A 14,560-nucleotide genomic window follows, 5' to 3' on the forward strand; every position below is an offset into this window, starting at 1 on the left:
CTTCAAATATGTTCATTGTTTTGTTGCAGCAATTTAAGAAAAGAAGTTAACCCTTTTTAAAAAATGTATACTCTACATTTTCCGATTTTCTGCCTTATGAGGCCAAAGAACAAAAATTACTTTGTCACATTTTTGAAGGAACGTTGTCACTTATCTTTTGCTGGGTCCGAATTTGAAAATAGTAATCGGGTTCCTATCCATTCTAAATGATGTAAATATCGTTTGCCTATTTGCCTAAGTCATAACCAATAGGGTTTCAACATTTACAAGTATTCATATAATGTATATACAAATAAATACACCAACAGAAAAATAAAAGGAGAAAGTGAGGCTGGTGGGCCTACCGAGCCCACCAGTTAACCATTTTCACCCATGGTTGGGCTTTCAAATATTCCACCCAGACTCGATAGAACAAAAAAGGAATGTTGGGCCTCTGGCTCAATACTGTGGCTTGTGCGCAGTAGGCCTGAATGACCCACGTCAGAAAGTTCCATGCAAAATAGGTAAGGCGAAAAGGAAAAATATGGTTAGCGAGTATCTACACTTAGCAAACTATTTAAGCAAGAATTAGTTCTCAAATGTAATCTAAACATATACGTATATGACCCTATATATCAAAGCACAATTTCATATAGTTCACTAAACAAAACTGCATAGTGAAGGCTAAAGATAGAATTGGCAAAGAAAAACAGGTCCAACATCTCAATATAACCCAGCAAGTGAAAATTCAGGAAAAAAAACCCAAACGAAGACAACACATATGAATAATCAGGGCAAGGCTCAAATCGACTGCTAAACAAATGACATTAATGAGATAAGCCTCACTCATTGGGTAATAGTTTTAGCTCACAAGCAATATCATGATATGCCGGGTATACATGATATACAACTCATTATATACTGAAGTGTGTGTACCTAGTGTATATCTTCTATCACAACACACCAAATAAGAGGCAAGGGGAGAATAGGGACAATCTTGAGCAAACAAAGTGAGGCACTCATCCCAAATCAATTTCAACACATATATATGCATCCATATACAAAGAGTATGCATTAGTATACTCAATACACTTACTCCTCCAAGACTGTCATGGCACATATTATATAAAAGAACTTAACACACATCAACTTTAGATGTTATCCATTTAAAAGATGAAAGGGCGCAAAACTTCCATGAGCTATGTTTATCTAACTAGTATATAGTGTATACTTGAGGTCCAGTTTTAGACATAGTATCCAACAAAAGAGAACATTAAGCTTCAAGCACTTCAAGCCTCAAGAAGGCTAGACAGGCACTCATTTTGGCAAAGGGTATACACAACCACAAGGGTCATTTTTTTCTTTCAAGGTTAAACCACTATACCATCCATTCAACATCCCAAGAAAGCAGAAAAGGGCAACGAGAAAAGAGGGTCATGTTGACTCATCATTTTACTTCATCAATTCTCTTCTTATTATACTTGGGAAAAGGCACAAGAGGATTCAAGCTACTTGAAAAATATCTTAAGTATAAAAACATCCAAGTATGGTCATGTAGCCTAGACTATCCTAGAAAAAGGAGGGGGGGGGGGGGGGAGGCGGGGGAGTACGTAACACTTTCATTCATCAAATTCAGAACATTAAGAACAGTAAAGCAGGACATAGCACAGAAACACGAAGAAGGAACAAACTACATATATATAATACTATCTTTGCACACAGATTCCAACACTCTATTTCAACATGTCATTTTTATACAACATTTTCCCTTTCCCATTTACTGAAACCTTAGAGGGTCTCATAGGAGTGTGATTCAACAAAGAGGAACACCAGCAGCCTAGGATCAGTAGTACTAGACTGAGTAAATGAACTCCAAGTCTTTTCTAACCTTTCCTTAGCCCTCGGATAGTCACTCCTTGCCTTACCCTATCCAAGTGAAAACCTCTTGCGCTTCTTTTGTGTTTATATGGTCATGGAAAATCCATTTTTTTACCCTAGATAAGTCCTACCAGTTTAATTAACCATGAAGAAGTCCAACCCTTTATCTTTCAAGTTCTCTGCTATTTTAAATTACCAACATTCACTCAAACATACATGATAATGCAATCACAGACGTCATGAGTAGTCTCTTTATCATGATGGGCATATGTATGCATATTAAAGCCAAACGGGTGTTTCTTAACATTCTTCAAACCAATGTATTGCCAAGAAAGCATAGATGATGACCTCTTGAAAACATGAACATGCTATCCTTAAACAAGATTGGACTAATAAATCAATCACATACAAACATAAGGACTCAAATTAACCTTTATACAATAAGAGTAAATACTAGATATGCTAACTAATCATGCTCAAACTGAATAAGTAAGCAGGTCATCATATTAAAATCTTAATAACCATCTAAACTAATCTACCAATACCAGAAACTAAAACAAAACAGAATACATAAATAAAGACACCTAAACAATAACTAATGCTCAAACAAAAGCTAAGCAACACATATAGATAAGTCAATGAATAAACAAAGGAAAGATTTTTAACTTTTGCAGTGGCAGCCTTGTCAAGAATGGAGTTTGAGAGCCCTTCTATTTCCTCCACACCTCACAGAAGGACTCTCAAACTCCATTCTTGACAAGGCTGCCACTGCAAAAGGTAAAAATCTTTCCTTTCTTTGTTTATTCATTGACTTATCTATATGTGTTGCTTAGCTTTTGTTTGAGCAAAATAACCCCTTTTTTGTAGATGAGGGGTTGGGCCAGATTATCGGTTGGAACTGAGTGGGCCTTGGCCCAATTTTGGGTAAATCAAAGGAATTAAGAGAAAAAGGGGTTATTTTGCGCAAATGTGGCTGATTTGTAAATTCTACTTATGTTACCAACACTTCGATTGTAGCCATTTTAAAAATAACCAATAATTTCTATTATAGCCTAGTTAAGAAGAATTACTTAATTGACCCTTTCAAATACGACCATAATTGATATGCAGAAAAATAATTTGGTCTTTCAATTATAACCACAATTAAAGTATGGAAAACAAATTGGGTAATTAGACATTTTTATTTTAACTGAAGTTAATGCATAAATCAATTTGGCCATTTTACTTCTAGCCATTTTGAAAAATAAATGCAATTGAAGTTAAACCATTTATAAAATTGAGACATAATTGATCATCTATTCAATTAATCAAATTTCTTGATTTCACATAGTAAAATATTTATCAATTGAAAATTTATAGCTTTAAACAATTAATTTCATAATTGTTTTTTTTTTACTATTTTGAATTAAAGCCTTGATAAATATGTCTAAAAATCATTGAAAAATATACCAAATATACCGGATGATATAAAATGGTATATTTGATGATATTTTGCCAAATGAAAAGGCAAAATGTCATCGAAACAATTTTGTAAAATCGTTTTGACTTGTAAGAGGGCATATCCCCGTTTGTGATTCAAGAACTCCGAATAATTAGATAAAATTATTGGAGAGCAAAAATTAAGTGTCAACAGCTACATGAATTGGTACAAAACATGCACGCAATATGACAACTCAAGTCGCATAAAACTGAGATATATTAATCTACCGACCAAATGTCAGTATGGTTCCATATCTCCCAAATTGACTCCATTGGCCATCGCCAAATCGTGATTCTGTTCCATGGGAGTATTGATTGGTTTAGCTCCCAGTAATTCGGACTCAGAGATTATATTCAAGGTATATTTTCGTTGACAGAGAAATAACCCAGTTAGTCCACGTGTAACTTCAACTCCCAGAAAATACTTCAGAGGGCCCAAATCCTTCATGTGAAAACATGCGTGGAGATAGTCTTTGAATCGTTCAATGGCACTATGGTCATTTTCGAAGATAATCAAGTCATCCACATAGACTAAGACATTAAGTTGCATACCTCCTCGGTGCATCGTGAAGAGAGAATAATCCGAGTACGACTGTTTGAACCCATATTTCATCAAAGAACTTGACAATTTCGTAAAGCAGCGCCGTGGGGCTTGTTTCAAACCATACAAAGATTTCTGGAGTCGCCATACTTGGCCTGGACCAGAAACACAAAATCCTGGTGGCAATTTCATATAAACTTCCTCCGTAAGGTCACCTTATAAGAAGGCATTATGAACATCCATCTGATGCAACTCCCAATTTCCCGTAGCCGCAGCTATCAGGAAGGTCCAAACGGTTACTACCTTAACAATTGGAGCAAATTTTTTATTGTAGTCAATTCCTTCTCTTGTTTAATCCAAAAAATGACCAACCGAGCTTCATAACGCTCGATTGTGCTATTAGAGTTGTACTTGATTTTGTACACCCAATGACATCCGAAAGCTTTCTTATCCGGTGACAATGTTTCTAATGTCCATGTTCCATTGTTCTCCAATGCTTGAATCTCTTGCTGCATGGCTTTTCTTCAATGTTCCTTTTTCATTGCCTTCGAGAAGGTTTTGGCTCGGTTCCTATAGTAATTGTTGCAAGGAAGCTTTGGTGTTGCAAGGGAAAATTATCACAAGATATATAGTGAGCTAAATGGTAAGGCGCACCTGAGGGTTGCTGAGGATCGGGCAGACGCGTTGTTAGACTTTCTTTCTGGAATGTTTCAGTGACGTAGTCGCGCAACTGAATGAATTCATGCTTCTGACGTTTACCCCGACCCAATTGTTCTTCTGGTGGCACTTAGTTTGCTCGAAAACCTTCCGTCTGTACTTTCTCCATGTTTTCTCTATCTAGACCGACATTTGTCCTATCTAATTCTGGTTGATCCGTACGTCATCCATCCGAGTTCCGTTCGTACCTACATTGTCAGTTTTGTATTCTTCGAAGTTGTGTTGGTTTCTTTCTCCCTCTGTTTCGTCCGAAATTACTTTTATGTTGTCAACCAAGTTATCTGATCCTACAGCAAAGAGGAACTTAGTCTCGTAGAAGTCCACACCTCTTGAGACTAAATATACATCGTTCTTTAAGTCATATAATCTTCAACCCTTCTTTCCATAGGGGTATCCCAAGAAGACACACCTACAACTCTAACTCTCAAACTTGTCCCTCATTCTTCCCTTTGTGTATGCATAGCATAGTGAGCCTATCACCCTTAAATGATCATACCAGGTGCCTCCCCGTATAAAATTTCATAGGGGATTTTCCCATTCAAAACCAAAGATGGTGTTCTATTGATCAAGTACCCCGCATTCAAAACACATTCTCCCCAGAATTAGATTAGAAGATGATCCTGAAATCTCAATGCTCGCGTCACATTAAGAATGTGACAGTGTTTTCTTTCGACTCTTCCATTCTGCTGTGGTGTCCCTGTGCAAGATGTTTGGAAAAGAATCCCATGTTTGAAGAAGTAAGCTTTCATACATGTGAACTCAGTTCCGTTATCACTTCTAACAATTTCACCCTTTAACCAAACTGCCTATCTACCAAGGCAAAAAAAATCTTCAAGGTTTGGGACACTTCTTTCTTGTCGACTAATAGAAATATTCGTACGGCTCGTGAAAGATCATCCATAATCGTCAAAAAATATGAAGCACCACAAGAAGAAGGGGTTTTATATGGTCCCCATAAATCACAATGAATTATTTCAAAGATATCCGAAGCTATATTATCACTTAAGGGAAAAGCACTTCTTGTTTGCTTTGCCCTTTGGCATATATCACATTCTTTATCTGATCCAATACTACTCTCTTTTAGGCCTAATGTCATAATGGACTTCGTTACTTGTACTGAAGGATGACCTAACCGCTTGTGCCAAAGATCGAACCAATCAACTGCTTCCGCCTTCATAGCTAGTATCCGCGACACATTCTAGAAATAGTAAAGTCCACCTCGTCGCTCACCCATTCCAAGAAGCTTTCTCGTGCTGGGGTCCTGTATAACATATCTAGTTTTGTTAAATTTTACATCACAATCTAAATGATCAACAAGTTGTGACACAGAAATTAAATTGCATGTTAAATCCGGAACATAAAGGACATCCTTCAACTATATCCTATTATTTAGCCTGGTTGTTCCTTCTCTCATGGCCATCGAGCTACTTCCATCCGGAAGCCCAACCGGACATTTAGAAATGTCTCGCTGATTTCTCAGTTCCTCCGGATTACCTGTCACATGATTGGTAGCTCCGGAGTCAATAATCCAGGATGAGTTTTCGGTCTTACTATCCATCTTGCCATCCGATTTTATTCCTTGGGATTTCAACACATGAATCACAGTCTTTCGAGTCTCGTCGATCAAATTATGAGGTCATGTCCCGCCTGTGTTCACCAGTCATGTCTCCGTCTGAGTTTCTTCTTCAACAACTACGGTGTTAGCCCGGTAGTTGCCTCTTCCATGACATTATCCCGGTCCACCCTTTTGCTGTTGTTGCTGTCCTCGTCTTCTTCCTCCGATTTTTTTTTTATTTCTTGGCCACCAATCCGGACAACCAATGAGTCAAAAACATCCATCCATAATGTGTCTGGATCTCTTGCAATGTGTGCAAAATGCACCATCATTTTCCCCTTTACTTTGGTCAAGGTAAGGGTTTCTTCCTTGTACAGCAAAAGCCATGGTTTCACTATGATCCTCCATTTTTCATGTGATTCCTCTCACACATTTTTGTTGCACCAGCTTCGAATAGACCTTGTTCAATGATGGCAACGGTTCCTATACCAGTATGTTCGACCTCACCGTACCATACTTTGTCTCATCTAATCCGATGAGGAAAAGATGCATATTTTCTTCTTCTCTTTTGGCTTCTAGGACCGTTCCTAGATTGCTCGTGCACTTTCCGCACTTACAAGTTGGAATCTGTTCATAATTCGCCAATTCCTCCCACGGCTTAGTGAGTTTTCCATAGTAATCCACTATGTTCCTTCCCTTCTGCTTGCACTCTGCAAGTTCCACCTTTAGTTTTTGCATCCAAGGGCCGTTAATAACGGCGAGCCGCTCTCGGATGCTCGTCCATAATTCTTCCGCTTCCTCTTTTTGTGAAATCGTTGAGCGAAGCGTTGGTTCTATGGTGTTGTGAATCCACGACACCAACAATGAATTTATAGTCCACCAATCATCCAAGTCCGGAGACTCTTTATCCAGCTTCTTGATTGTACCGTCGACGAAGCAGAACTTCTTTCTTGCTTTTAGGGCTGTCCTCATGGATCTATCCCATGTTTTATAATTCTCACCCTTCAATTGGACTTGTGTTACCACTATTCCAGGATTATCATTAGACGTAATGTCGTAGGGAAAGATTGTTTTTCTTTGGGTTTTGTTTACCAGCGATTCCTTTGCAGTCATCGCCGGTTTCTTTATCGTCACCTGCCATTGTTTTAAGGTTTTTGCGTTCTTTCTAATGTGGCTATGAAACCATGTTAAAACCGAGACAGGGACGAGAATTTAGAGAGACAAGAATAATGAGATAATTCTTTCTACTTTGTATTCATCATAATGACCTCATTATATAGAAATAAGGTCTTCCTTTTCCTAGTCTAATAACCCTATTCTAATAAGACTACACATCCTATATTACCATAATTATAATTTCACCATAAATAAAACTAAATTAGACTAGAATAGGATTTCATAGTGTTGGTGTGGTGGTATTACTTCGGAGGAATGACAAGGAAGAAGGCGATTTTTTTACACTTGCTACACTTTCCTATAATTGGGCTAAAATTTACCTCTAATAGTAAGTTGGAATATTTCTTGCTATATGTGTTTGACCGGCTGATCATATAGTGCCAAATTTCCAACTAATTATAGCGGGTCTCATAATTTCCAACTAACATGTAAATATCTTTAACACATGTAAATGTTACTGGCTGAAATTTAAAGAGTTAATGATCAAAAACACACCAAAACTGTCACTTTTCGCGAGTTTCATACCTTAAGCATCCATTATTTCATTTACCTACTTAGACTATTACTCAGTGGCGGAGCCACACTATGCCGGGGGTGTTCATCCGAACCCCCTCGGCAGAAAAAAGCACTGTTTTGTACAAGGTTAAAATTATTTTTTATGTATATATAGTAGATGTTGAACCCCTTTAGGCTTCTTCGTATGTTTACTTTTTTATATTTTGAACCCCCTCGGCGGAAATCCTGGCTCCGCCACTGCTATTACTCTCTTTTATGTTAAAACACACCTCTGCTGAGAACAGGCGCATATTTTTGACAATGTATTGCATGTTGAAACTTGAAAGCACGCATGCAATTTTAGCGTTAGGCTTTAGGAATAAGATCAAGTGTTGGGTTCAAAAATGGACAATCTGAACCAATGTACTCTATCCATTGATCTACTCAGCAGTTGCATGCAATGGCGGAGCCAGGAATTTGGTGAAGGGTGTGCAAATTTTTTTCTTACTTGTGTTAAGGATGTGCAAAATTAAATATATAGAGCCCATTTGGATTGGCTTATAAATGGTTAAACCAGCTTATAAGCTGTTTTTTGATTTTTTAGGTGTTTGGCAAACCAGCTTATAAGCTAAAAAAGTGCTTAGAATAAACCAAAAAAAATAAGTTGGGGTGGCTCAACTTATATTTTTGGGTTTATAAGCTGTTTTTTGGTCAAACCAGCTTATAAGCCACTTTTTTTAAGCTAAGCCAAACGGGCTCATACTCATTGTAGCTAGTATTTAACCTATATACATCTCGTAATTTTCCGACGCAGAGTGTGCACCTGACCACACTTCGCCGAAGGTGGCTCCGCCCATGGTTGCATGCCCCTTTAAACTTAGCATGCCCATCTTTTTGCTTCAATATTGGCTTTATCTGTTTTCTTTCCTTCTCATATATTTATGGTTTATAGTAATAAAATATAGAGAAAAGACATCATTTGACCCGTGAACTTGGCACGAAAACTCAGTTTGGAAACTAAACTTAACTTGTATTTATTTACCCCCCTTAACAATTTATATTTTAATTATTTTCCCCCTCTAGTGGCCCAGACCTGGGCGCGCGTTTGACAGTGCCTGACCAGCGCGTTAATTAATTTTTTTTAACTTTTTTTTTTTAATAGAAATCGATTATTTAATACGGGGGTAACGGTTATAATACCGTTCCCCCTTTCTAATCCCACCCCGACCCACCACCCTTTAGAACCCTAAATTGTTGTTCATCTTCATCTTCATCACACCTTCAATCAGCCCCATTTTTTTTCCGTCCATTCATGAAATTCCTCTTGCTCACACCATTGCTCCTTCTTATATGTATTCGTCCTCCACGAAATTTCTCCACCAAATTTCTGTCCATAATCACTCTCTGTTCTAATTCGAAAATTTTGTGGGTTCATAAATGTCTCAAGGTATCTGTGCATCTCACGTAAAATGTAATTGTGGCACCATTGCAAAACACCTCACTTCATCGACTCCTATTAATCCCGGACGGAAATTCTACAAATGTCCGAGGCCTAAGGGCAATTCTTGTGGATTTTGGGAATGGGAAGATGAATTGTTCCCTGAGATTCAGTGGAATAATGTTCAAAATTTGACGTCGTCGTTAGATGCGGTCAAGATCGAAAGGGACAAATTGCAAGAAGAATTAATTGCCATTGAGGCTAGACATCTAATCAAGTGAACAAAATGAAGGAGGAATTAATTGGCTTAAAGAGTAAACATCAATTTGACTTGAAAAAAGTTCTAAACTTGGAGGAGAAACTTGCAAATACAAGGATGTTGCTTTTGATTTCATGGGGAATATTTATTGGCTTTTTGGCGGCGTCCTTAATCAACTGAATTTATGTTGTTGTATGTTGTAATCGCGTAGTAGGTAATGTAAGAACTTTATGCTCTTATTGAAGAATTTTGTTGTTATGGAAAATATTACCTTGAAAATTGATAGCAAAAGTCGATAAATTTTATAAATTACTTTAAATAGAGAATCTGGAGACCTAATCTATCATTACGATCTCTGGATCCTCCTTTACATGAACAAAAAACACTATGTGGTTCTCATCTAAACATGCCTTAAAACACAACACATCTCCTATCCCTAATCCGGCAGCATCAATGAAGGTTTTCCAGCCTTGAGCGAGGCGCGTGTATACGCCAACCTTGTATTTCATATTATACTGATGATCGTCGTAATGAACAACAACGTCCATGTCGGTGTTTGGAAGAAATTCCAGTATGTCAGTTGGAAGGATCTGCAAAAAAAAAAAAAAAACATGTTATTACCAAAAGAGGTAAAAGAACAATTGAAAATATATAATACGACAACACTTACGAAATCGTCTTTTTTGTCGTGCGATTTCGTCAATTCTGTCAAAACATGCGGGAATTTCCATGTCATCCATCTTAGATGAAGGCTGCCTCTTTAATATCACTATATGAGTTAAGAGTTATTTGAGTTGAGTGAAAATGAGATGGAAAGAAGGCCTATTTATAGTTGAGTTGAGTTGAGTTATAGTGTTAGTGTGATCAAGTAGTTAATGAAGTCTCGGATTCATTGGTTTTGACCATCACTCCCAAGTACCAACTACCATCATTTACTAACTCGGATTCAATGTGTTTGACTGCTCAAATCTGTACACTGCTCAAATGTGTAAACACTGCTCAAATTTGTTTACTGCATTTAGTGTTATAACAACATTCGATCTGACTAAGCGAGCCTTTCTCTGCATTTAATGTCATACACAACATTGAAAGACCGAATCTGTCACAACACCAAGAAATATACAAAGAATGCGAACATACTGCTAAATACGCAAGATTATAATGTCAATACAAAGGTAAAATTACAAATACAAATTTTGCTTAATATTGCAAGAATAGAATGTCAATCCAGGGCAAAATTGCAGTCACAGCTTCAGAATTGATAAAGACTAAAATAAGCCTAAGTGCATATTTGTTTGACAAATGTACATCATCTACCATAATTGTTTCACAAAAACAACATCAAAATCTAGCAAATATCGCCGCATAACAACAAGCACTAAAGACATACACATACAGGACTAAACTAATTCAACTTCATTTTTTCATTTAATTCTGGGCAGCTGATGAACTTGTTTGACTTAAAGAGTTCAACTCAACAGCTTTGGCCCTTGTTTTCATTCTCTTTTGTCCACTCATTTGTTGAAGACCTTTTTGTGTTATAGTTGAACTCCTTTTCCATTTTAGTCCTCCTGGTCTTGTTTTGTGATGTCCCAGACTACCAGTGACTACTGCTGAATTCATAGGCATGGTTGAAGACTGATTTGCCATTCCAGACTGCATTAACAAAATAAATCTCCATTAGGCTAGATTGTTTACAGTAAATGGTTAATGAGGTTGCAAACTTACATTGACAATTTTGAAACCACTTTGGGTCTGAAGCACTCCCATTCCCATAACTCTTGGCCTCTTAAAGGGTGCCCCTCTTCAAAGAATCGATGCATCATATAACGAAGCCTAAGTCATATTTAAGGTGTCAAACACTTAGAATTGTTAAATTGATTAAGTGGTAGTTTAACAAGCTAAGTAATACCGATGATGTAGACGACTGTCCTGTAGCCCTTCCAGATTGAAATGCTGCAGCAGCCATGGCCTAATTCATATTTAAGTAGTTAGACTCAATATAAGACTCTAATATTTAATCAAGTAGTAAATAACAAGGAATTTTTTTACCCGTTTGGATAAACCTCTTGGTCTTCCCCTTTCTCTACTTGGTTGGGAATTACTTGGTACTGTAGAAGAACCAACACTTGACCTTGTTGAATTAGTACTTGTCCCTCTCCCCCTTTCCCTTCCTCTCCGCCTCTCGTATTGTGGCTTCATAGGACAACCCTTCTTATTGTGACCCTTTGCATGGAACAAGCCTGTGTCATCTCAACACCTCTTTTTGACAGCCTTCCCGTCTTGTTTTCTATCCGCTCCTTTCTTCTACACTTTCGGCCTACCTCGGTAGCTTTTTAATCTCAGGTGGGAGGACAGGAGGATTGGTTGACTTTGGCCACATTGCCATATTAGAAACAGGTTGAATGAATGAGTTGTATGTTTCAAGGTAAGTGTCCTTAGTGTACCAATGTGCAACATAGTCAATAGGTTCCAATTTTCTGAAATGAAGTACAACTATGGCATGACAGCAGGGAATACCTTTCAGCATCCAAGATCTACAAGTACAAGTATTACTGTTCAGATTTACTATGAATTTATTACCCCACTGCCCTGACCGCAAAGCCATATTCACCATTCTATTCAAGAGTACACTTCATTGACTTTGATGTGTTCTCTTGCAATACCTTCAAAACCATTGGGTGATGTTTGTTATCCAAGTCTCGTAAAAACTCTCTTAGTTGTCCTACCCTTCTCATCATTTTGACTCTAATTTCCTCAAGCATTGTGATAATGGTCTCGTGCCTTGGCCCCAAAGTCCAGAAATTGAAACTCTCGGTCATGTTGTTGTCAACACTATCACAACAGCTGAGGTATTTAAAGTAGACCTTGGACCACCTATCTATGTTGTAATACAACAAATCTCCATTTATTCCATCACCTAACTTCTCCATATGATCCAAATTTTTTTGCAACTCCTGCTCATATGTGGACTTAGCACATCTCCAAAAGCAGTTTCTAATCTCTATGCCTTTCCATTTTTTGGAAAAATTGGCAAGCACATGTCTTACACACATTATTTATTCTGCATTTGGCAACAGATCCTTAATGGCTATATCCAGACCCTACAATAACATGTAAAAAATATTAGGTGACAGTAGAGCAACATAAGTTAAAAAGAATGAAAAAAATTCAGAAATCAATGATCAAGAATACATCACCTTTTGCATATCTGAAAGAGTTGTCAAACCAGTCCCATCTCCAAGCTCAAGATCATGCCTTAGAATGTTGACAAACCATCTCCCAGTAAAAGTATTCTTAACTTCAACCACTACCCAAGCCAGTGGTAGCATCTGGTTGTTCCCATCCTTACAAACAGCCACAAGCAATTGGCTTTTACTAACACCTTTTAAAAAACACCCATCCAACCCAATTGCTCTCCTACAACCAGCCTTGAATGCCTTCTTCATGGCATCAAAACATATATAAAAGGACTGAAACATTTTGATTCCACCTTTAAAAGTTTCTTCACTCAACTTAACCACACGTGTGCTACCCGGATTAGTCCTTAAAAGCTCATCCCTATAATCCAAAATTCTTTTGAACTCCTCTACATTGTCACCCATGATTTGTTGCAAAACAATGCTTCTGGCTTTCCTTGCCACAGTCCTACCAATATACACCTTCAATTCCTTTCTTACCAAATTTTGGAGCTAAAAAATTCTAATGCCAGGTTCAGAAATAATCTATCCTTGTACCTTTCTAAAATATACAAAGAATTTACCAACTTGTTCTTTGTTGTGCCATTGCACTTGTGAACAGGATTATAATTCTTCACAACAAAATCATTTGTTCTAGAATCGTAACTGGCAAACAATAACCATGGACAACCAGCAGTACACTTTACCCTCACCCTAGTTGGTTCATTGACATATTTATCCAACTCTACATGTTCTTGAACTGCATACCTAGTAAGTGCCTTCTTAAACTATTTAGCACTTTCAAATGCAAGACCAGTCTTCGAAACTATTTCTTTACACTTAGGATAAAAAGTAACCCTATTTCTAATTCTTTTTGGTTTCCTTGACTTTTTGGTAGGCTTTTCAACCACACCTTCATCATCGCCTTCATCATCGGCCTCTATTTCAAAGCTAACAAAGTTCATCCGAGTCATAAAATGGCTCATCCCCACCCAATTTTCCTTCAAATGTACTCTTACTCCTAGATAAATATTCATCATGTCCCATATCTAACACCCTTTGGCCCTAAATCTATCCCTTCAGATCTCTTAGCCTTTTCTTTCTTCTTTTTTGATTTTACAGCCACCCTATCTTTCCTTAGATTCCTATCCTCCTCATGGACACCACTATCAAATTCTTCTTCTTCTTCACCTTCCTCTACCACTACATTGTCAGACTCCTCAGATTCATTCTCACTTTCTAAGTCAGAATCATCATTATCATCAAACTGTCGAAGTAGTAGCGATGGCCGGCAGCGTAGCAACCGAAGTCCCACCCAAGGATTCATCAAGACCAGCAGCCTCTTCAAACCCTAAGCCTTCACTACCCCCAAATGTTTGACTACCCTCACCTGCCCCAACCTTTTCATTTATATCTTCACATGTGAGGTTATTAAAAGCAGTAAAAGATTCTCCACCCTCAGGGATAATAGGTGGAAGAGCAGGGGGACCACAATAGGTTCCTCAACAAGATGAATGACAAAAATTACAACAATATCTACGTTTTTTAATTGAGGTGCAATACCAATAATGTCCCTATCACTTTTAACTTCTACTACAAATCGACATTTAGGTGGTCTAATATATACACAACAAGATGAAACGTTGTAATCAATTTCTTTAACATAGTAAACAAGCTCAAAATAAGAGAATTTATCAAGATCAACATCAAAATAATTTGTCACACTACCTCCAATATACTTAATACGAGGGTTTTTTTTGTAAATTACCTCCGTGGTTAAACCTCAAAGTCACAAACACAACGTCCATTTTCTTCACAAAACCTAAAATTGAAAACAAATGAAAAATTACAAGATTCAGTTACC

The 14,560-nt window shown here is 37.5% G+C and overlaps 1 protein-coding gene across 1 annotated transcript; it reads right to left on the reverse strand.

Moving 5' to 3' along the window:
• Positions 1 to 12,307: 12,307 nt before the first annotated feature.
• Positions 12,308 to 13,542, reverse strand: LOC132029366 (uncharacterized). Its single transcript, XM_059418653.1, has 2 exons — positions 12,718 to 13,542; positions 12,308 to 12,621 (listed from the first exon to the last, which is right to left on the reverse strand). Exons 1-2 carry the CDS (start codon positions 13,120 to 13,122, stop codon positions 12,577 to 12,579), a joined length of 450 nt encoding a protein of 149 aa, XP_059274636.1. The 5' UTR covers positions 13,123 to 13,542; the 3' UTR covers positions 12,308 to 12,576.
• Positions 13,543 to 14,560: the final 1,018 nt, after the last annotated feature.

The sequence above is a fragment of the Lycium ferocissimum genome, chromosome 9 (assembly GCF_029784015.1).
Source record: "Lycium ferocissimum isolate CSIRO_LF1 chromosome 9, AGI_CSIRO_Lferr_CH_V1, whole genome shotgun sequence".
NCBI lineage: Eukaryota > Viridiplantae > Streptophyta > Magnoliopsida > Solanales > Solanaceae > Lycium > Lycium ferocissimum.

Bases quoted from the DNA above. Each gene is read 5' to 3' on its own strand.
- LOC132029366 (XM_059418653.1), bottom strand. From the start codon at position 13,122: ATGGGTGACAATGTAGAGGAGTTCAAAAGAATTTTGGATTATAGGGAT. The intron at 12,622-12,717 runs GTGATGTATTCT...ATGTTATTGTAG, and splicing joins CTCTTTCAGATATGCAAAAG to GGTCTGGATATAGCCATTAA.